The 23,050-nt window shown below is 41.7% G+C and overlaps 1 protein-coding gene across 2 annotated transcripts in view; it reads right to left on the bottom strand.

Moving 5' to 3' along the window:
* The window catches only part of PPP3CA (protein phosphatase 3 catalytic subunit alpha), a 182,670-nt gene extending 163,915 nt beyond the window's left edge, over positions 1 to 18,755 (bottom strand). For both annotated transcript variants that reach the window (XM_050338886.1, XM_050338887.1), the window contains exon 1: positions 18,118 to 18,755. In XM_050338886.1, coding sequence (XP_050194843.1) covers positions 18,118 to 18,175 — 58 coding nt within the window. In that variant the 5' untranslated portion in view covers positions 18,176 to 18,755. The remainder of the gene's footprint in view (positions 1 to 18,117) is intronic.
* Between the last annotated feature and the right edge of the window lie 4,295 nt (positions 18,756 to 23,050).

Below are 23,050 nucleotides of genomic sequence, written 5' to 3'. Positions count from 1 at the left end.
TACAAAAAAGGCAAAACGACACAGGGAGAACGCAGATGTGTGTATGCCAAATCAAATGCTTTTATCACACAGGTACCACCAAGTGGCATTATTTGACACTAATACTGATAAAACAGGTTAGGTCACTAGATCCCAAATGAGAAGACCAAAATGCCATTTCTTACTTTACTACAGGGGTTTTGGTAGACTTATTCTATGGAAAATAAAGTCCATATTGGATTATATTCTGCACAAGAGGAAATTAAAAGTCATTTGTAACAAATCTTCCTGGTTGTTTTACAAGGCATAGGAGTGAACAAAACCAAAAGGGAAGCCAAAGGAATACCACTGACCTCACTGCACATTCCTCCTGGGAGGACTAGTAGGCTTGCTTCCACTATTCTTTAAAACCTTGAGGTAGTTTATGTACATCAGCACACAAGAGACAACCTTTAAGGGAAGGGATTGTACTAAAAGAATAAAAAAAATAGCTGGCAAAATGGGAGATTCTCAGACAGAGAGATGAAAACAACTGTAAAAGCCTGTTAGGGAAGACAGACTGCACAGCCCAACAGGGCAGGGCAGGGCAGTCAGCCAGGCATGAACAGAGACGCCCTCAGTTCTAAAGGAAAACAGAAGCTACATGGCCACACATGAGGCACGATTTGCTAACAATACCTGTTTTCTCCTCACTACTTGCTCTTACATCACCCTCTTCTTGCCAAGAATCCAAATCGAATTAAACAACAATCAGCATCTGCAACATGAGGCCTAAGATCTCCCTTGCCATAGAAAGAGAAGCAAGCAAAAAGTGTAGTTCACTTCGGTACAAGCCACCCAGGTTTTAAACAGACTATAAATTACATCAGAAAAAGGTCAAAGATAAATGTCTTACACAGGTGCACAGAGCATAAGATCTAGGATCACCCTTCATCCTAATGGAAAAAGAAGGACTTTATTCCACAACTTCAGTCAAGCAATAAAGCAAAATCCATATCCTCCTGCTGTGGATATTTGCCTCGTGCCACAGAAGCAAAACCACTTACAAAAGCCTCATTTTGGAGCTCCAGGCTCTAGTATAAAAGATTCTACAAGATCCCTATCAAGGAGTAATCCAAGTTTCTTCGACTGCCACTGGGTGGGCACATTCTTTCACATCTCCTGAGCAGGCAACAGATGCCTGGCAATCCAGTTACAGAAGAACACTATCTACTAATGCCACCAAATCCTCTCCAGTTTCGTGTCCCAGACTCAGTTCAAGGTATGCTCCATTTAAAAATATGAGTTTCAATTAAATAAGTCTGTAAGTCAGAGTTTAGAAGGTTTTTTGTGAACTTTGCCTGTCAGACAGGAAATATAAAGCTATAATTCTTCAGGGCTACCTTATTATTTTCCATTGGACTGAATATCAGGATCTGAAACAAGGAGCTGCATCTACAATGCAATGGTTTTAGCAGCCAAGCACGGTACCAACTGTTCACAGATCTTGCACCCAACACAAACTGTATCAGACCAATAAGACTTGCCCTGGAACTCCCCCACATCTCTTACCTGCTAAAAGTAACAGAGACCCAGGGTTATCTGTAGGTTGGTCCTGGCCATTTGAGGTGTCCTTCCAAACACAAAGGCCTTTCCATCAGATCTGTTCCAGGATTTATCCCCCTGCTGCTCAATTTCATCTACTGAATCCATGAAAAGGTTTAACTCTTGACAGACAACCCCTTGATACAAAACTTGGCAGCTTCAATAGAAACTATAGCATTTGATTTTAGCTTAAGAAAAGCTTCAAACTGTGCATGATTGCTCCTTTTGGTTGTTTAATTTCACTAGGATATTTTGTGAGTGTCTGCATAGCAAACCTCAAATGGCAGAGAAGGAAGTCTGTATTTTATTACTTTTTGTCAAACACCTTAGATTAAAAAACAAAAACTCAAAAGCCAAAAACAAAACAAACAAAAACCCCCAAACAAACCCAACAACAACAAACCAAGAATAGGAAACAAACCAGGACATAAATTTGAAAGGCAAAAATGTATAAGGCAGCTACAGCGTGCGTGTGTGTACATAAGAAGCTTTACCGTAATCACGGTATTGTAAATATTTCAAGTACCCTGATTACAGAAGTTGACAACATGCATTCCAGTCATCACAATTTTCTTGGTATGGGAGAAGGGTATGACATTAGACAGGCCATAACACAGATTTTATAGCAGTTAAGTCACCAAAGCGAGAAAACATCCTTTTTTTTCATTATAACTCCAAACTTGCATATAAACGGAATGAAAAAAAAAAAGTAATATACAAACATATACATTTTTCTAACGTTAATTTTCTAACATTTTCTAATGTTGCTTTTGAGGGGTTTTGTTTGTTTGTTTTGGGGTTTTCTTATTATCTTTTTAAATAACCAAAAAGCATTCATTTGGGTTAACTCAGGGACAAATTCATTCATTTTCAGTAAAGGGTTAGTAACTTGGGACCTAAGACTTTTCCAGGGTTGAAAACAGACAGAAAGTTCTCTAAAGCTTCAAAATCTATCCAGTACACAGCAAAAAATACTAATGCTATTGCCTCTGCAAGATCTGCCTGGCCACACAACTACCCACAGCTATTTCCCCATCTGAATGGGAAGTTAAAGGCTAAAAAGAAAATTGATGGGGTTTCAACAGAAAGCTTTTAACACTCACCTTTCCCTTATACAATGGTTCTGATACAAATACTGCCTCTTCTGCTGCAATATCAGTGAAGCAGAAACAGGCACATAGACACTCACAGGGGATGTCTATCAGAAGCAAACTAGAAGCATCCCTGGTATTTACCATTTAATAGCAAGCAACCAGGCTTCTTTTATTTCTATTTCAGAAGTAAAGGTTGGAAGCACCTGTTGAACTACGAGAAGAGATTTGTTGAATATTACAGTCCTGCCATGTATGAACACATTGTCTACATGGACCTGTTTTTTCTGGTTGTTTCTTTCAAGAGTAAGGGGGGCTGGAGGGCAATGAGCAAAAAACAAACAAACAAAAATATGACACTGCTTTCAACAAGAACTCCAGGAGTTAAACAGTTCCAAGTATTAGTCCCATATTTATAGATTACTGTTTAAAGACTGATGTTCGGGAAGGAAAAGGAACACTTTGGAAGAAACTGTTTTCATCACAATAATCCACAATACTCTATTAACACAAACTCAGGCAAACGTAATTCATTTTGTAGTTAAAATACAGTCACAAAAGGATTTTTTTGCATTCTCTGGCTAGACAGGCCATCTGATCTCACTGACTTTTCAAGCTGACTCAGCTGCTCTACACATTAGAAAAAGTATTATTACTGCCATAAGTTATCTTTGAATAAAGATAAAACCTGCACTTTTTAAGCCAAAAAATGTTTCTCCTAAACCTTTAGGGAGACAGTTAAAATCCTGGCCACGCATCAAGGCACAGAAAGAATCCACTGCCCTCCCACAGCATCAAGGCACAGAAAGAATCCACTGCCCTCCCACAGCCCTTTATTTTCTGGGAACCATGATAGAACCAGGGTTTAGTTCTGCCACTTTTGTTATATTAAGACTTCTTTTTTTTGCCTGAAGTCTTACAAAACCATGGTAATGTGTTAGTATTCGCTGATAAAATTATTTATGAGAAGCAGCTTGCATCATCCGTTCAGATAAAGTAAGGCACAAACTGAAGTCAGTGCCTTACTTTGTTCTATGTATGAGAGCATCAGGATAGTGGAGCTTCTCAACAACAGATCCCAGCATTATATATCTCCCATCATAAATCAAGACATTTTAATGGCTATACACTAATGTCTCCCCCATGGTCACTCTACAGACATTTTTCATTTAATGTAATCCATAGAAACAACTTTCCCCAGTGACTTATTTGTGACTACGACAGGTGCCCACTGTGCTAAAAAGCCTTCTCTTTGCATGGCCTGTACCTGAGCAGGAGATAATGGCATAACCATCAGAGCCACTTCAAAAAAAATGTCCTGCAGCACAACTAAATGAGATATCCCTGGAATAGCCATTCATGCTTCAGGTAGGTGAAGATATGCTATTAACAGCGCCTGCAGGTTGTTGGGCTTTCCCATCTGCTCTTGATTTCCATCTATTCAAAGCACCTCTTCAGCTCCTTTGGTGTGTTTAATTGTCAGGAACATCCTTCCAGGTCAAGATATCTATGTTAAACCTAACTTCTTTTTTTTTTTTTTTTTTTTTTTGAGTATCTTTAAGGTAAACCTTTAACACTCTACTTGCCTTTTTGCAATCAGAGGTTCTCCAGAGCAAGTGACCTTTTAACATATGCTTTCCTAATTATAAATAATTCTGTCAAAGATTTATTTATTGGCTGCACTAGCAAGCCCCCTTCCCAGTTGCCGTTCAGTGGGCTGCAAAGACAGGAAATGCATTTAAACTTCTGTCACAGGGATGTGTGCTGCCCCAGGTTTTTACAGCATGATCTATAGTATAGCAAGGCAATTCACACTTTAAATTACAGTATCTATCTTTTTTCTCAAATGTATCAAGTCAACTGAGCAAAGCTGGAAGCTGCATTAGCACGACAAAAAAAATTATCTCCATTATCCAGATTATTAATCCATGAAGGTGATGCCACCTACAGAACCTGCTCAAAACTTCTACTATGGTAGCTCTAACAACTTTTTTGAAGCAGTCAGCGTAATTTTGTCACACGAACTTTTCTAGATATTTTCCCTGTCACACACATTAAGAGATTCCCTTACCACAGGTTTGATTTTACTTTTACACATGCAAGATTTAGGTATTTCCTAGTCAGGTTTAAAGGGCAACATGCATCTTCAAAAGGAAACAAAAAAAAGAAAGCACAAGAAAGCAGCAAAGAAAAAAAAAAAATGCTGGAGAGTACCAGAGCTGAAAGATGATTGCCATCACCCTCAGTTTCACTGTTGTGCCACTATGCAAAAATCAAATGAACGAAGAATTAGTAAACAAAACCCCACTTCCTTCCAGTAATTAGAAAAATTTTAATAGTTATATCAGAAGTATTGTGATAACTATGAAAGATTTATATATAAAAGCTTCTTTTCCCTTTTTCTTACCGTTGCCCAAAGCAAAGTACAGTGGTAATACTCTCTGTCCCTACTTTCCAGACCAAAACTCCAGAGCTACACATGCTCAGGAGATTCTGAAACTAGTCAAGAGTGACCTATGCAAATGTTTTCCCAGCGACACTACTAGCTACATATGGTAGCATCAATTAAAAAATAAGTATGATTTCCTAATGCAACATATCTTGCTACTATTTCAAAATAATTATTTGTATGGTGGAGCCTCAATCACACAAAGCATTCTTCCTGTAGAACACCTTATTAGCAAACATAACCCTTTATTTTTATAGGGAGATTTCTGTATTTCGTTTTTGGTCGAAAGGTCTGTGAGTTGAAGAAGTGTTTTAATTGTCAATTTAAGAAAGTTCAGCAAAAGATGATCACAGAACGGATGAGGTTGAAAGAGGGACCTCTAGAGGTCAGCTGGTTGAACATCTATGCTCAAGCAGGACAACCTACAGCCAGCTGCCTAGGGCCACATTGAGACAGTTTTTGAATGACTCCAAGGATGGAGACTCCACAACCACCCTGGGCAACCTGTGCTAGTGCTTGAAAACTGGAAAATTCACTGACTGCAAGAGCTGTAAGTTTGTACAAGTTATCTCACCCTGTCAGAGCCTAGCTCCCCCTTCCCTATTTCCTACAACCAGCTTTTATACAGGCTGAATGGCCCCAGCTCTCTCAGCTTCTCCTCATATTAAAGATGTTCCAGTCCCAAGGCTGTCTTTGTGGACCTGCACTGAACTTGTTTCAGTATGCCCATGTCTTTCCCATACTGGGGAAACTAGAATTGGATCTCGCATTCCAGCTATGGCCTCACCCACGCTAAGCAGAAGGGAAGATTCACCTCCATCAATCCACTGGCAACAATCTTCCTAATGCAGCCCAGAGGGCTGTCGGCAAATTCACTAAAATGATCTATAAAAGGCTCTGTCTCCATAAATCAAGGGGTGGGGAGAAAGAGTCTAACACATATTCAGAAGCCATAGCAACTGGATTATAACCAAAATTATATCTGCAGAGTAACTGTCTGATGGGCAGTACTTCTAAGATTAGCCTAGGTCTACTACTGTCTGTGACAACAGGATACAAGATGTGAGGTTAACACTGCACAGAAAATTCATATACATTTAAGATTTTCTTTAACAACAGTAATATCCTTCATCTTCTCTGTGGTAAACAAACAGTATTTACACATGAGTGTCACCTGAGATTCAGAGCTCCAGGGAAGGAACAGTACCTTATTCAAAAGGATAAAAGCATGCTACTCCCTAATGTGCAAGTTCTTTGTATGTATAAATTAACTTTAATGTACTTTTATATTTCACACAAACTGTGAGATACGGAGCAACTGCTGAGAGTCCAGAAAAGGGCCACTAAGATGATTTAAGGAATTGAGGCATCCCTCCTCTGATGAAAGGCTGAGAGAGCTGGTGCTGGACCAGATGACTTTAGAGATCCCTCCCAGTCTCAACTAGTTTGTGCTTCTGTGAAGGTGTCAGAGCTCATGCTTTTTCACTGAGAGTGATTAAGAAAGGTACTTTGACACACTATTCATAAAAATTAAGGATACACTATTTCTCCAGTGAAGTGGAGAACAAAAGATTAAATAAGGGAAAAACAAAAAAACCACACCTGATAAGACAGTCAACAGCCTAGAAGCTAAAACTTATCTCTCAACTGAAATGAATGCAGGTTCATCCCCTTTTGCAGTACAAGTATGGAGCTTTTTGAGTTCACTCTTTTCCTCTGTCTGCCAAAAGCAACCTCATCTCAGGATGCTCAAAGGACAGTATCTTAAAAGGCATTTTCTCCTCCTTGTTACTGATAAAGCAAGGGCAAACAGCTTAAAAGTTGTTACAGTTAACAGGAACTATAAGCACTTTATCTCAGGAAATTTCCCTTAAAGATGTTGAAAGTTCATTCTCTGATAAACTAAACCTAATTGAGGGTTATATACACAGAATATATGAGTAACCAAAAATTTCATCAACTGCCTTTGCCAGTTCTATGCTTATTGAGAGTCAAGCTCCCTCGCAGCTACTGCATGGCTGTCTCCAAGATACTCACCTGAACCAAGAGAACTCATTAGGCAAAGTATTCCCAAAGCTGCTCTTTGCTTTGCTTTTAACCTAGACGGGATTCCTTAAGTAACACTTCACTGTACTGAAAACACATGCCCTTGCCTACTCTACTCTTCATTTCTTCTTCCCAAATTCCCCATTTGTAGGCCCAATATACCTCATTATGCCATTAGGCTCCCCTCTAGTAGTCACAGACGCCACCACTTGTGTGACATGGAACAGAAGGTTTCTCAAGCAAGAAAATAATGCTCCCATACAGATCTGGTATGTACATCTTTAGTACTTCCAGTGTGATTTTAATATTAAGACTTACTCTATTATACCAGAAAAATAAGTTAAAATATATAAATTTATATATCTAAAACTTATGGAAATAAGTTTTATTTAAGGTGACCCAAATGTGTTCATTACTGAAGAAAACTCCTTTGTAAAGGGACGTAGGAAAAACGTATACATCAGAAAGGGTTCTACTTGTTTTTCCAACAATAAAAAACATAAATACATACATACACAGAAACAAACTATTTCTTAGCAAACCAGCCACTAACAAGTAGATAAGTCCCTTCTCACTTGGTACATGAGAGCATCACAAAGGCACTCAACTCAGTCTTACAATAAGAGCTAATGCTGTACCGTCCTCAGCTGTGTAAGATCAGATATAACAAAGCAGTTTAAACCAAAGAGAAATCATGCATTGAAAAGGAAGGCCAAAATAAGAAATCCTAGGATAACAACTTGATTCACAGTTTACTCAAGTTAATGAAAAGACTCAAACTCCTGCAGATTTCAGCTGGTTATGAAACAGGTCCTGCAGAGGGAAAAGTTCCAAGTCACAAACAGCAATGCCATATTTCGATACCTAATTGCCACCACTGCCTATGAAGAAATCCCTGGTGTAAAATAGAGAACAAATACAATAATCTTGCTTTTTCATTTTAAAAATGGTATGAAAGGAACAACAAAAGAAAGTTATTGAAGAGAACTAGATTGTTCCCAGCTGTTGTCATAAAATACTACAGCTGTTCATGTCATTGCAGCTAATGACCAGTTGCACTTTTTCAAAGATTGTAACACAGTATGACCATTGTAATCTATATCAAACTGAAACTTGGCAAGTATCATGGAAAAGAGACTAAAAAACTACTTAAATTCTGTTTGATTTTTTTTTTTTAATTTCTGTTCCTAGGTTGGTTTTGTGTGTTTTGAGGGGACAGGGAAGGATTTTTTTATGAATGGTTGTGCATTCAAATGGTCAATTATGTTCAACTGCTTAAAAAAATCATGGCAAATAAAAGGTATTAAATTATCAAAATTGTATTTTTCAATAATAAAAAACAATTCAGCCAATAAATACTAAATTTTTTGTTGAAACGAGGTGTGCTGACTAAACGTTATCTCAAGTCCAAAGAGGATGATGAAATATCCCTTCTCTGGAGCCATCAACAGGGTTTGGCTTCCCCATCTAGAAGCTTTTAATTGTTTTGTTAACTGTATTATATATGAACCAAATAAGATTTTTCATGAAGACTCAAATACAAAGAAAAGGTTAAAACAGAAATCCCACATATTTAGATGCAGAAAGAATTTTCAGATACAACTCTCTCTACTGGAGCGTTACTCCTTGACAGAAGGAGAAAAAGCTAGGGGAAAGCATGTATTCCCACATAAAATCTCCACAGAACCTGAAACATATTATTTCAAGTAATTTCATGTCATTTCTCAAGAAAACAGAAGAGTATAGGTTCCTCTCTAGCCGTGCATCTTCCCCTCCGAAATCACCCATACAGAGCTATAGACCAGAAAGAAATCACAAGCTCCTGCACTGCCTTTTTTCCCCCTTAGTTGCCAAGAATTGCTGATTCACAAAAAAAAAAAACTAGCGTTCAGTTTATCAGTTTCTCCACTTTAGGACACAAAAACACTTACAGAAGAATTCCAAATATTTTAGAAAGACTACCACCCAATAATACACCACATACATCTATTATCATAGGCACCAACCTGGGACTCAATGACAAGTAACAAACATAGCCACAACAAAGGAACAATAGAAACGAAGCTTCCTTACCCAAAGAAAGACAGAAATAATTGTTAAGCATGTGGTTATAACCAAACATAGCAATGGATAACATGTTAGAAGCTAAACCTCTTTCCCTCACTTAGGACCATGTAACTAGACTGCAAAGGATTTCCTTCCAAATGATGGTTACTGCAAAACATGAACAACTCTGAAACTTTGCTTTATGCAGCCATACAGTTTCTGATCTGTCACTATAAGGAAATAAAAAAATAACCCCCGTGTAAAGTCATACAACCTACCTTCAAAGACACAAAAGTCTAAATTAAAAATAAAAATCTAATCACACGCTAAATTAGGCCAAAAACCTGTAGTTTAGATTCTATTAATTAAGCCTATCAAACAATGCCCAGAGTGAGTGTTAAAAGACTGTCTGCAGTATCACATCTGCACAACCCATTATGAACGCATGTTATTTTCACCATTCCAATCAGAAGTTCAAAGTGCACTTCCTTTCTTGTAGCAACATTGTGTAGGCTTGATACTTTCTTACAATTAGCAAGTATTAGAGCGAACACTATAGTAGAATTTGCTCCATAGCAAGTTAGTTATACTTTTTGCTTCACTCCATCAATTCTATATTGTGTAACAGTCAAGATAACTCAAAAAAAGTATTTTGGCCAAGAGGAATCTGATGCAATAAAATTCTGAATGCCTCTAAAGATGCAATGGAGAAAAATAATACTGGCATAGCTATATCAATACTTGTCTCCATCGATACATCTTTTATCCCATTACATCACTTTTTAATTTTGAAAGCTTAATTTTATTCAGCCACCATATATGCCTATCTGAAAGATGAAAAATAGCTATTACTATTGCAAGATCTAATACAACCACTTTTTAGCATTTTGTTTTCCACAAAGATTTTGTACAGTCTCATTGCAGACCAGGTTCTGCACCTTTTATGCTTAAAGCTCATGGTGGGGAGGGGGGGTTAAAATTCACTCATCTGTGGTGAACTTCAGGGGCTTTTTCAAGTATTATCAACTTGACCAAATCTTACCTTTCACTGCTAACTAATTTCTGTGTATGATTACAAAGACACCAAAGCTTAAGTGCTTATATCACCTCCCTTCCCAGTTAACCAAAAAACATGGCTGTCTATGCTAGGTCTCAGAGCTTCCTGCAAACTATGTGAGTTAAAACTAACAGTCACACTGTGAGTTTTCAACATTACTGCTAAGAAACCTGAAGGCAGCAGCTGAACTGTAAAATAGAGACATCCTTCTGTTACAAGCTGGGTAGAGCTTCAGCAGCACACTGACAGAGGAGCTATTCACTGAAAAGAAAACTACAGAGTCAGCAGCTGGCTGCAGAGTTAAAACAGAAGTCTGAGAAGAGGCAGAATATACTTCCCCTATTCTCAAGGCTTCCCCAGGCACCTACAGATGCATTAAAGGAAAGACATGGTGTTCAGTGAACCACTTGCATTAGGTACACACATCCACATTACTCAAATCTACCAGGAAGCACTTAAGCAGCTTGACACATTTAGTAAAAAGCATGAGAGCAATAAGGAGAGAAGAGTTTGCAGAAGTACAGGACAGGAATAGACAGGAAAAGAAAGGGTATATTGAAACAAGAGAAGGAGAAAAAAAAACAAACTTGCTGAAAAGAAAAAGAAGGTGTAAAAGAAGTTCAGTACAGCACAGATTTTATCTTCAAGGAGAAAGAAGTTTCAGTGGTACACAACTGTCAAACTAAATCTTTTCAAAAAGTCATTAAGTACACCCTAAAAGGAAAGGATGCCATCTACATCTTAAGCACACGCAATCCCCAGACACCACTGCCTTCCCACTTTGCTTCTCCTCCTCTCCAGCTCCAAACGTACACAGTATTAGTTGGAAATTAGCTGGAGATGACACTGGCATCCTAAGATAGTCATGTTCTCCTCATACAGGAGTGCTGCCATATCAATATTACGGTGCCTAACCCCTCTTATAAAGATATCAGTCAGTTTAAAATGCACAAAGATGAGTGTCAAGGAGGTACTACTCTGGAGGTGTTATTTCAACAGTGGCAGTTATTTCTGGGGGAGGAGTAAGTAGGGTAGGAATAACTGGTTCAGCTTTTTAACTTCAAAAGAAAAATTTACCATCATAGCACTTAGTATCTCCCTGTTTCTCCACATGTGATCTCCTGCCTCTTTCTTCATTCAGTAATTATAAAAAAACAGTAAGTATGTACCTGGAGTACTACCTCCAGCAGTTATACACCTGAATCTACAACCTGAGTGGCAGACCACTCAACTTATGTGAACCAGGCTGCACATACACTACAGTGTTTTTCAAAACTGGGATGCTACTTTCCACAACCATTGAGTATCCATAAAATGATCTTTTATGGGGGAGAGTCAAGGTATATGACTGATTATCAGAACAGGAAATTATTTTAGTGTTCAGCTGAAAAACCATTGTGAAATCATAGCTTGCATTTGACTCATGAAACCACATACAAAAGAATATAAGAAGACACTTTTTTATGAAGATGATTTGAAGTGGCTTTTACTTCAGAAACTTGTGGCTTCTTTTATGGCATACATACAGTAAGTGTTAAGCGGTATCTCTCTATCTTAAATACTCTTAAAGAAGTATTTTTCTCCACATTCCTTGAAGCTATAAAGAACAAACTATCCCCTGCTACATGCTGCTCCAACATCACTGAGAAGCCTCAGAAAAATTAATATTCATATTTAAAAGGAGCACCAAATTTAAATTTTAGTCCTGATTTTGTATATTTAAGTAGAAGCCACTCAGTAAAACAGAAAAATCAGAGGAAAAAAAAAGGAAAGAAGATCCAAGCTACTTATTCATTGACATTACCCAAAATTACTTATATAGAAAATCCCTTTAGAAATACCAGACAGAAAGAACATGCTGAGTTCTAGAAGTCATGGAACTACAAAAAGATAATTTAAAATATCAAGTTACATAATCAACGGTAAATGTATTTTGCACTTGATCTTCCTGCCATAATCTGCAGAGAAACACAAGCATAACCATGCAAGTATCATCTATCTCTAAGAGGGATATATGTGATGGAAGTAAATACCATTCAATTTGGGAATGGACAACAGAGAGCAAACAACTGTTCTATACATCACCCCCCCCCACGGAAAATTATCTCAAGTGGCTTATATTTTCCAATTAAGTTAAATGCTGGTATTATCCAGTATGTACTCCTCTTTCAAGATTCTCATCACCACCAGTGGTATCAAAAGCACCAGCTCCCTTGCTAGGTTCAGTTAAAAAGAGCAGGCAACAGAAGACAGCTTTAGCCAAAGTGGAATTCAGAAGTACACAAAAGGTTTTAACACACATAAATAAGGCAATTTTGTTCCTCATCTCATATCAGTCCTGAGACTCGGCAAGCCACTCTCATCAGACAGAGGATGAGAAAAGCCTACCACCTATGCAGTGCAGCAAGAGCTACATAAGAAAGGCACCCTTCAGTGTGAGCACATTTTCCTCCTATAGCTTTACAGCAAAAGACTTATTTCACTAAAGGGCTTATTTACAAAATAATCTTGATGACTAAGAGGCTCAGCTGAGTTCATAAATCAAAATAAATCACCAGCTTTATTACATGTAGTTGTCAAGCATTGTACTTTGGCTTTGTTTCAGTTTCTCAGCACCACAATCCTTCACAAGTGTTATACACCTGTCACACAAATATACAGCTTTACACAGTGTAAAACCTACCAACACTGCGATACCCAAGATGCATCCAAGTGACAGAATCCACCAGTCTTTCAAGTATTAACTTAAGTTTTGACCACAAGATAAGAACAAGGCAGTTAAATATAGGAAAAAAACCAAGTAACACACCTACCTCATTTTCTTTCCTAAACAACCATAAAGTCTATGCAAGTACATACACTTGTTTGCTGCTCTCACACAGCTTGTTTCATGAAGGTACCAGGGAATCTGCACCTACAGAGGTACCAAAGCTGAGGTGGATGTACATCCATTCCTTCAAATGCAGGTAAAGGTGGACGGAGAAGAGCAGATAATCCCCAACTGTACCAGTGTCACCCTTCTGGTGTAACTGAAGGTGGCTTCTCTAGTTAATAACACTCCTTAAAACCTTTTTCAAAAAAGGCTTTTTCACAGCAAGAATGTACATTCCTAAGTACTAAAAGGATAAATAAATTAAAAGAAAAATTAAGTCAGTTTTCTATGCCAATAGTAACAGCTGCAAATCAACTCCTTTTTTCTTCATGAAGACCAGATAGATACCAAATCTTCAGCACTGTCATAAGACAGGCACATCACCATTTACTCAAATTTACACCAAAATATATATACCAAATTCACAAGCACTACCAACATTCAAGTTATCACAAAATTACTCAAAAAACACTGAAGAGCAGCGCTAGCACTTGCAGGACACATCTATGCTGAAAAAACTGCACTTCATTCACAGAGTCTGTCTCTCTGCAATTCTCTGCAATTGCAAGCTTCTGCAATTCACCAATGCTGGATTCCAGCCTGGAGCACAAGCCTTTGGTGAGTACACACAAGTCTCCCTGGACTAATGGGAATTAGCATTGAAGTTTAGAGTTTCCATTATTGACAGCAATTTTACCTTTCACAAATCTGAAATTAACACTGATGGCAAACATATTGATCGTGAGCTGGTATTCCTATTATATTACAAACTACTGTCAGCCTGCACATTAGAAGAGCATTAACAATGACATGGTTTGAAATTCAGAGCCAGCAGAGACCGGTGTCTAGTTTTACTCTATGCTGTCAATTGTTGATATAACTGTATACACCTTGGCATGCAAAGCACAAGAGGAAAGGACACTGCCAACACCAAGGTTCACAAGCCATGGCTGTAGCCCATCTAAACAGCTGAGATGGAATGATTTCATTAAAACTCCGCTTTCCTTCTAAGAAAAAAACACACAACAAAACAAACAAACAAACAAAAACCCCCCACAAAAATCACAACCAGCTGACTTGTCCCAAAAAAGAAAATCACTGTCCTTGCTAATAGCAAGATTTCCAAGAAACACTGACTTCACTTCTTTGGATGACTACTTCAGCTGACTTTCTAAATCTTTTACTTAGGATTCTGTGCTTTAGAGTAGTATTTCTAGGAGGCAGTAATGCAACACTAAATACTGTGAGGAGGTCAAGTAACATGATACACGGCTTTTTCTTCCATGTCAGTGGGGTTCAAATCTTGCCAATGTCAGTAGTGACCAAAAGCTGTTGACATCAGGCAGCTGTTATGTGACCCATGAGGAATGAGCTAGTATCCTCAGTCCAGTTTTTCCTGGACAGGTACTCACTCCTACCTTCACAAGAACAACCAAGCCCATGCTCTCACTGGCAAGCCTCAGGAGTTAAAAGCAGCATGGATAAGGAGTAGCTCAGTCCTGAAGGAGAACAAGAACTTAAAGACAGTTCTGTTCAGGTGAAAGCTGCATCATACCTCTAACAAAAAAGGCAAGGAACTTCATAAATACATCAAGTCAGCATATCGTGCAACAGTATGATGCCCTGAGCCTTGATCCAACAAACTTCTGAAAATACCTGAACATACAAGTTATCATATTTGCAGTCAAGAGACCAAAAGGTTGCTCTTCTACAGAATCACAAAATCCCGAGAGTAAAGGTGCATTGTCTAATTTGCATCACAACATACGTACCATTTTAAGGAGAGCACCAGAGTAAATCAAAAAAGTACCTCTCAAACCATAAGCGCATCCTCTGGATTCACTCAATTCTGGATTAGTTCAACAAAACAGATGGTTTTGTCAATTTTAACACCAGTTAATTTGCTTCTGAAAACTTAACAATATACACAAACTTGAATTTCTCATTACACAGTAGTGTCAGGTCTGCCTAAGAGAGGTGGGAGGAAACTGGGACGTAAAACATGAGGGGCTCCTAAGCCTTTTTCCTCTCCTCCCAAAGCATGTTTTATTTTTGAGTCAAATCAGTTCAAGCACAGTTCAGACAATTTAATAAGCAAAGCAAAATGAGTGTGAGATGAAGTCCTCACCTATGGAAATCCCCCACTTTTCAGTATTTTTGAGCACTTTAAGCATGAGAAGCAAAAAAAAAAAAAAAACCAAAAAACCAAAACCAACCAAAAGCCTCAGTAACCCCTCGAAGAAGCAGCTCTTAGCCACAAGCAATCTGCACAAAGCTGCTGGAACTGTACCCCCCCTCCTCCACCAAGCCCATCCCACCGTTACGTAACAATGCCAAGCCAGGATTTTCACCAGCCAGCCCAGAATTACTGTTAGAAAGAGACATCTCCTGTCATGCACGAACATTAGAAGGTTTTAAAAATATCAATGTAATAAAAACAAGCAAAGAAATCCACACATGCAAACAGAAGAAAAAATTTAATCTAGAGTATACATCCATACATTAAAAGCTCTTCCTTTTCAAGTAAGGTTTTATGTGACATTCTAATATAAAAGAAAAGTTCTTTTATCAGGTTGTATCTTAGCAATGTCAGAATTTCTCACATTATAAAAACAAGACTCTCCAACTACTTGCATAGGTGTTTACAAGGTGCCTTTTTCTTAATTATACTCGATTCGTTTAACTTTGCAAGCCTATTTCAGTTGTTCATCTCAAGAAGGTACTGTCCTATAGCACAGATACCGCAAAGTATCTTTTCCTAGTTCTGTTACCACCAATTGCTTTCTTTCTAGATTTCCTTACTGTCTGTATGAAGGCAGTGTGAAGTGCCTATGATGCAGCAAAGAATAATCCTATTAAGAATCAGTTTACTGTGTACTAGTGTCTTCAGATGCTATTTTAAGACCTTAAAAGGATTTCACTATTTAACAGAGGGCTGAATCAGTTAAACAAATTTTCGCATCTCCACTGAAACACTCACAGTATGAGAGAACAGTTACCAGGGGAGATAGACACCTATGCAGCATGTATGTTCTATTCTTTTTGTTCAAGACTTTAACTCAGTTTAACAAAGTTGGCTTCTGTTTTAGTTACATTATGAAAATATCTAACATTCTGCTAAGTTTTCTTAGAAATACTCTTTTTAGATGTTTGAGATGTTTACATGCGTGAAAAATGCAAAGAGCAACTGCTGGCAAAATACATTAAGATGCGCTGAAACCACTGAGGGTTTTATAAATATTGAGATAATTCCTACTCAGGAAGAAGATCAACATAAGCCAAAGGAAGTTTTGCCATAGCAAAGATCAGGACATTTGGTCATGTGTTAAGACCACAGCAGATTAAGGAAATTTAAAAAAAAAAAAATTAAATTAGGCATCCCATAATCATGAAGAAGTCTTCCCAATAGGATGGTCATTTGTTGTTTCTACAGAAGTATCAGCTAAACATTGCTGTTTCACGCTTCTAAAGCCTACTCTTGGTGTGATATAAAACTAACTACTTAAACAGTAAATATTCCAGATATTAAAAGGTAAAGGTAAATTTCCAAGTGATTTTTAAAAAAATCTTGTACTTATGTTTCTTACAACATCTGAAGATCTACAATTCCCTTCGGAGGAGAATAAAATGAAGAGGGCAAAAGGCTTAAGAAGGTAAGAGTAAATATAAACACAAATAACACATCTTTCCAAATAACATTTACATTGAGTGCTTAATTTTGGTATACACTCATGTAAATACAGAAGTGTATATATTTCAAGGCCATTTCCATTTCTTGCCTCCCAGGATGTGTACAGATGCATACTGCACCTAGGATTTGTGCTGTCCACCATAATACCTGGTGCTGGCATACGGGTTATAACCTAATAGGATGAAATATACTATATCCAGCTCTACGATCAATGTGGAAAGGAGGCAATAAAACAAACAACCAAACAGAACCCAACAAACAAACACACAAAACCCCCCAGACCACTAAATACACACACACTTCATACATACTGAGAAATGCACAAGTGTAATTTAAATGAGGCACCACCCCAGTAAGACATGCCTTGGTCTGTACTGCAGGGCACAGTGTGTTGTTAACCCAAACTCTAATTTGTTTACACGGCCGAGGCTGGCAGCACACGCACACCTTCGAAACGGAGCAAATGTCATGGAGCCGATGCGCGTTTGTGCCGAGCACCCCCACGCACATCTGCAGGCACACGCGGGAGCACGGCCACCCTACGCCCGCGGGATAACTTCACATCCACGCAGGCCGGGCCGCCAGCAGGAGACGGCGATGGAGGAGGAGGAAGCAGCAGCTTTCACCGCCTCCCACAGCGCCCGCGGCCCGCGCCCACGGCCCGCCCCTGCCGCCCGGCATCCCTGCCGCGGGTGCCGCGGGGGCGGCCCTGCGGAGAGCGCGGGGACGGGGCAGCCGGGTGGAGAAGCCGGTCCCCCCGCAGCGGCGCTCGGTGCGGGAGCGGAGCCCCGGCTGCTGGCGCGGGGAGGTTTCCAGGCATCCTTGCTGCATGCGGGGAGCAGCACGGCAGTGACAAGCGGCGGCGCAGCCTGCGGGGGGGCTCCGGGGAGCGCAGCCCGGAGAAGGAGGAGGTGGAGGAAGGGGGGATGCCCAGAGGAGCAGGCAGGCTGGAGGAGGCAGCCGAGCCCTGCCCCCCTCTCCCCCAGGCACTGGGGCGGGGGAGGAAGCTGGGGCTCCCCCTCTCTCTCACGCCAGCCCTGTGCAGCGCCTTCAAGGCGGAGAGCGGGAGGCGGCGGGGGGAGGAAGGGGGGGAAATGCTGCAATGTAGCGCCGGGCGGGCAGGCGAGGGAAGCCGCAAACCCTCCACTGGGGCCCGGCGCAAGCCCCCGGGCCGAGCCCACCGCTCGCAGTGGCCGCGCCGGCGGCAGCCCCGCGGTACCTGCCCGGGGCGGGGAGGGGGAGCACGGACGCGACCCCAGCGGGACGACCCGGCCGAAAGGGCGGTCAGGGCGCAGCACCCACCTTTCACCACCCTGTCCGTCGTCGATAACTTGGGATCAACGGCCTTATGCTCCGACATGTCCGGCGGCCGGGGAGGCGGCGAGGCTCTCCCCCCTCGGGCAGGGCAGGCGCGGGCTGAGGCGGCTGCCGCCGCTGCGGTCACGGCTCCGGCTCCTCCGCTGCGGCCGAAGTTGCCGCGTCCCGCCGCCGCCGCTCGCTGGCTCGGCTGGGCTCTGCCGCGCGGTGCCTTCCTCCTTCGTCTTCCTCCACCCCCGTCCTCCTCTTCCTCCTCCAGTTAATTATTGCTCGCTTTCAATCACGCCTCCGGGCTGTGTAGGACGGCTCGCTCTTCCACCCCCTCCGCCAAAGACCCCGGCGACAACACCCTCGGCGGGGCGGCTGTCAGGCAGCGCCGGCAGGAAAAGCCGCGAGTGGACGCGGGCAGCAGGAACAGCCAGGTTGCACACGCAGCGGCCAGCCCTGCGCTTCCTTCCTCCGCGGCGCGCCACTCCGGCTCCTCCCGCCGCCGCCACCACCACCGCCGCCGCCACTGCCGCCGCACCGGACCGGGATGCGGCTCCGTGCCTTGCCCGGCGCCCCCCGCAGGGTCTGTGCCCCGGCTCGCTCCGACACCGGCCGCGGCCCCGCGCCGCTGCCAACGCTCCGCCGCGCAGCCCCCGCGCGCCGCCCGGCCCCGCCCGCCGGGCTCCCGCTCCCGCGCGCCCCCATTGGCCGCCGCCGCGCTGCCACTCACTGACAGCCGGCCCCGCCCCGCCCCGCACCGCGCGCACCCTGCGCCGGGGCCGCGCAGCCCGCGCGGGAGCGGGGCCGCGCAGCCCGCGTGCCCGTGGGGAGTGTGTGTGGGGGGGGAGGGCGCGCCTCTCCTCAGCCCTGGCGGCGGCCGCTCCCCAGGGGAACCGCGCCCGGGGCCGCGCCCGCGGGCAGGGCCGCCCCCTCCACCCCGCGCGGGTCCCACCTGCCCCGAGGGGGTGCCCGCCCCGGGGAGGGGCGTCCCCCGAGCGCTGTCATGCAGGTACGGGCACGCGCGCAGCCCTGCCGCGGAAAGGAGTCCTTCTTAGGTAACATCCTTCAGCCCGGGATGTATGCTGATGTATCCCCCCCCGGGGGAGAGGCTGGGATGGAGGAAAAAGCGCAGCCGTCTCCCCCAGCTGGGTGTCTCGGCCGGCGCACCTGGCGCAGGCTGGCTCGGCGAACGGGGCAGAGCTCGGCCGTGCTGCTGGGGCCCGTCCGGCACCACCGCCTCCTTAAATTGTCCTGCAAGGGCAAACACCGTGATCAAACATGGGTGAGAAGCGTTCGGTGCCCCCGGTTGGAAGACAACGACTCTTCCTTCGTGTGTCTTAGAGGATTGGAAAGTAATTTACATCTGTGACAGTGTCCCCCATGGTTGCAGACAACATAAATATTGTTTAGGGCTTGTTTATACATGTAGTTGTTCAGGAGGAGCTATTCCTGACTAATTTCATGACTAATTTCCAGAATAAGGCTGAGCTCTTCTGGTTTAGTTTAACACTGTGAGTTTTAATTAAAGACGAAAATAGGGCACACCTATTCTGGAAGAGGGATGTTTACAGAATTGTTGTTGAATAACTTCTGTGTAGATGAGCCAAGAATCAACAGACACCTAAACCGGCTTCCCATTTCCCTCCAGGGTGATGTACAAGTTGCTTGCTTTGCAGATACTATTGCTTTGGAAAGTCACAAAGAAAGTAAGATGGCAGTTATGACACATATTCTCTGCTTTGATTTGCCTGACATTTTTAGGGGACATTTTGTTGGCTGGCTGTGGTATTTTCACCGAACATGGGAAGAAGACATTGTATGTGACTGATATTCAGTACAACAGCATGAGTTCCTCAGCTTGTTCCAACAACCATGGTGAGCTCCATGTGCTGTGACCATCCTCTTATCCCAGGAGCACGAACTAGCTGGGTAATAGAAAGTTACCATCTGAGATTCCTATCTCAGTGGTAACACAAGAATATGAAACAGAGCTAGTGCTCAAGCAAGGGTATTTTATATATGCCCAGAAAAACCCTAAAGCCCAGGATAACTATGCAGAAACCTCCCTATATGTTAGGCATACTTCTTGAAGTACCAAGTGTACAGATACAAAAAAACCCTACATCTTTATCCCCACTGCTGGGAAGTGCTGCTTAGCGGCACTCAGTGCTTGGACACAGAAGGAGAAGCAGTGTTAGGAATGCAGTATGTCCAGTACTGCCTACACCTTGTGGGCCACAACTTCATGAGATGTGGACAACCAGTTTGGATCCCTTCTTCTGTGACTGCAGGCTGTTTGCATGAGTCATCTGGATTCGTCTTGATAGGCTGCAGTGAGAAAGACTGGGTCTTTCCAGCTACACTTGCTCCTCCATTAGTCAGAGGACAAGACTTCAGCTTTGATTTTTTAACAAGAAAGTATCATCATTGTTGCTTCTTATATAAGGACATCCAGTGTCATAACTCCAGCATGTTTGTATTAATTCTGAAAGCTATACAGAACTTTTTTTTTTTTTAACAGTTTTCCTTTGCTTCTAGTTTTCAATTATAATATGCCATCTAGGCTAGGTAAAGTTCTTTCACTTTATCTGGTGGAAGGTCTTGGTTATTCATCTGTTGAATGCGTTTAGTCTTCCTTTCCCAAGGCAGAACCCTCATTTCAGGTCATTTCTTCTTTAGGATCTTCTTTACCTTATCTTTTTCAGATAAGCTGTCATAAGACAAAGGTCAGTACCACTGCCAAATACCTTGTATCATGCCAATTCTCAAGGTATAATACAGCCAAGATTCAGATCACAGGTATAAGACCTCATGACTACTCTGTCATGGTGTGGTGCAATGTTTACCCCATAACTTGTTTCAGGAGCAAAATCCTTATCTTTGCTGTGAGGAAGGGAAAGGAAGAGAGAGAGAAATCACCAAACACTGTCTTTGTTCTCTGTTAATGGTAACACACTAGAAATATTCCGTGTTTCAGAACTCTGTTAGTAGTAAAAATTGTATAACCATTCCTTATGACTTCAATCTGTCCTTTAAATCCGTCTACACAGGTGGTCCTTCATCTTTTCTCACACTTCTGTATCATAGAGGGATTTCTTTTTCACGGGATCTGAGTCCTATTAGATTTCTTTTTCTCATTTAATAGTGGGAGGAGAACATGGAGATTATATCTTTGAATGAAAAGAACACAGTCAGTGGATTCTGGGAAAATTCTAACACACATGACCTCTTGCATCACTAATTCCTAGTAGCATCGTTTGTCATTTCATCCCCTGATAGAATAGAAGCCCAGCATGATACATTGGAAGCTCTGATCTCCTGAAGAGCAGTCACTTCTGATTACCAATTTTGAAGACAAGCTCTGTGAGAGCTGGGGGAGAAAGAATTTTTTTCAAGTCTAGAATAAGGCAGTACCCACCTCTTTGACTCAGATGAGCAATTCTTTTCCATTTTAGCTGAGGCATGACTTTTTTTTTTTAAGCACACAGCAGCTCTGGAAAGTAGCAGCATCCAGCTGAAGTGGAAGAACGAATACATGCCCATACAATGAGAAGCCAGTAATTTTAAGCCAGACTTTCATAAAGACATGAAGACTAATGGATTCCAAACTGCCATAAGTCCTATAAAAAATTAGCAATCAAGTTGTCTTGATTCTATTTCAGCAGCAAGGTGAAGATTATTTTCTAGAAATGTAACCCTACTTTTGCACACTGACTCAACCAATTAAGATAGCGTTTTAAAGTATTGATTGTAAGAGATAGTGTTTAAAGTTTTAATCATTATTATTAGAGAAAAACTGTTCTAGCTACAAGGATCTGTCCTTCATGCATTAGCTTTAGCCTCTGGAAGTTCTGGCTTCACATGTAATAAATGTAAATTTGACTGTATCTTGGAAGTAAGGTGGAATTAGGGAGGGCTCTTGAGTATTATGATGGCTGGATGGAAAATATGTGCATTGAGGTTAGTCTGGATAATGGTGCTGCCTTAACAGATGATTTTCCTGATTTTTCTTTAAAGAGAGATTTGTAATTTTTTCCGTTTACTTCCCTTCAGTATAAAAATAACTGGGGATTCTCAACATCCATGTATCTGGGTCTATTGCCTAGGCCATATTCTCTCTAACATCATTGTCTAAAAGATTAAAACCACTAAGTACTAGTCTGTGTTGACAGTGTGTTCTCGGGAGATGCTCCATAGTGGAATCAATGTCCTTTTACTGCTCACAGTCACAACACAGACTACAAGCACTTGAAACTTTCAAAAGAGCTAGATTCATCTACATTTGACTAAAATAAATTTGACACCAAGTGCTGTATACTAGCCTTGGGAAGCCAGTATAATTTATCAGTACTCTACATGTCATTTGGTTCCATCTTATCCAAGAGAGGAAATTCACCCCATTGTAGAGAGCCTATACAAAGGACCTTATAGCAATTTAGATCACTATCAATGGGCACTGTCTGAGGATTTTTTTGACAAATGGTTTCTCACTCTTATTCTGCCTCAGTACACAAGACGAAGATATGTAAAGGGCCTGGAGCAAGTAACAATTCTTTGTATCATCCATGTGCTTTCTGGCTATATTTGCAAAGAGACAGAAAGTTCAGATGGCAAAACACAGACAGATAATCTATCACTAAATGTATCCTCTCCTTTCCTCACATGAGGTCTTCATGTGTCCCCTGCGGGCACTTAACCTGTTGCATCATCAGCCTCTCTGGAGCTTTGCATGTTTTCCACTGGCATACGTCTGTTGGGCTTTTGGTTTGGCTAATTATACAGGTTCTGGATTTGGTCCTGAAGCTTTCAGCAAAATTTATACACACTGTTTGTTAGTGATACTGTGCCTGGTTTAGAGAGCAAAGCAAAATAGATAATTCTACAGAGAATCATGGAAGTGATGATACCAAAATGAATTGTGTTGCAATAA

Source organism: Myiozetetes cayanensis, unplaced genomic scaffold, assembly GCF_022539395.1.
Source record: "Myiozetetes cayanensis isolate MyiCay16 unplaced genomic scaffold, myiCay2020 scf7, whole genome shotgun sequence".
In the NCBI taxonomy this organism is placed as follows: Eukaryota; Metazoa; Chordata; class Aves; order Passeriformes; family Tyrannidae; genus Myiozetetes; species Myiozetetes cayanensis.
This window is presented reverse-complemented; position numbering and strand designations above follow the sequence as displayed.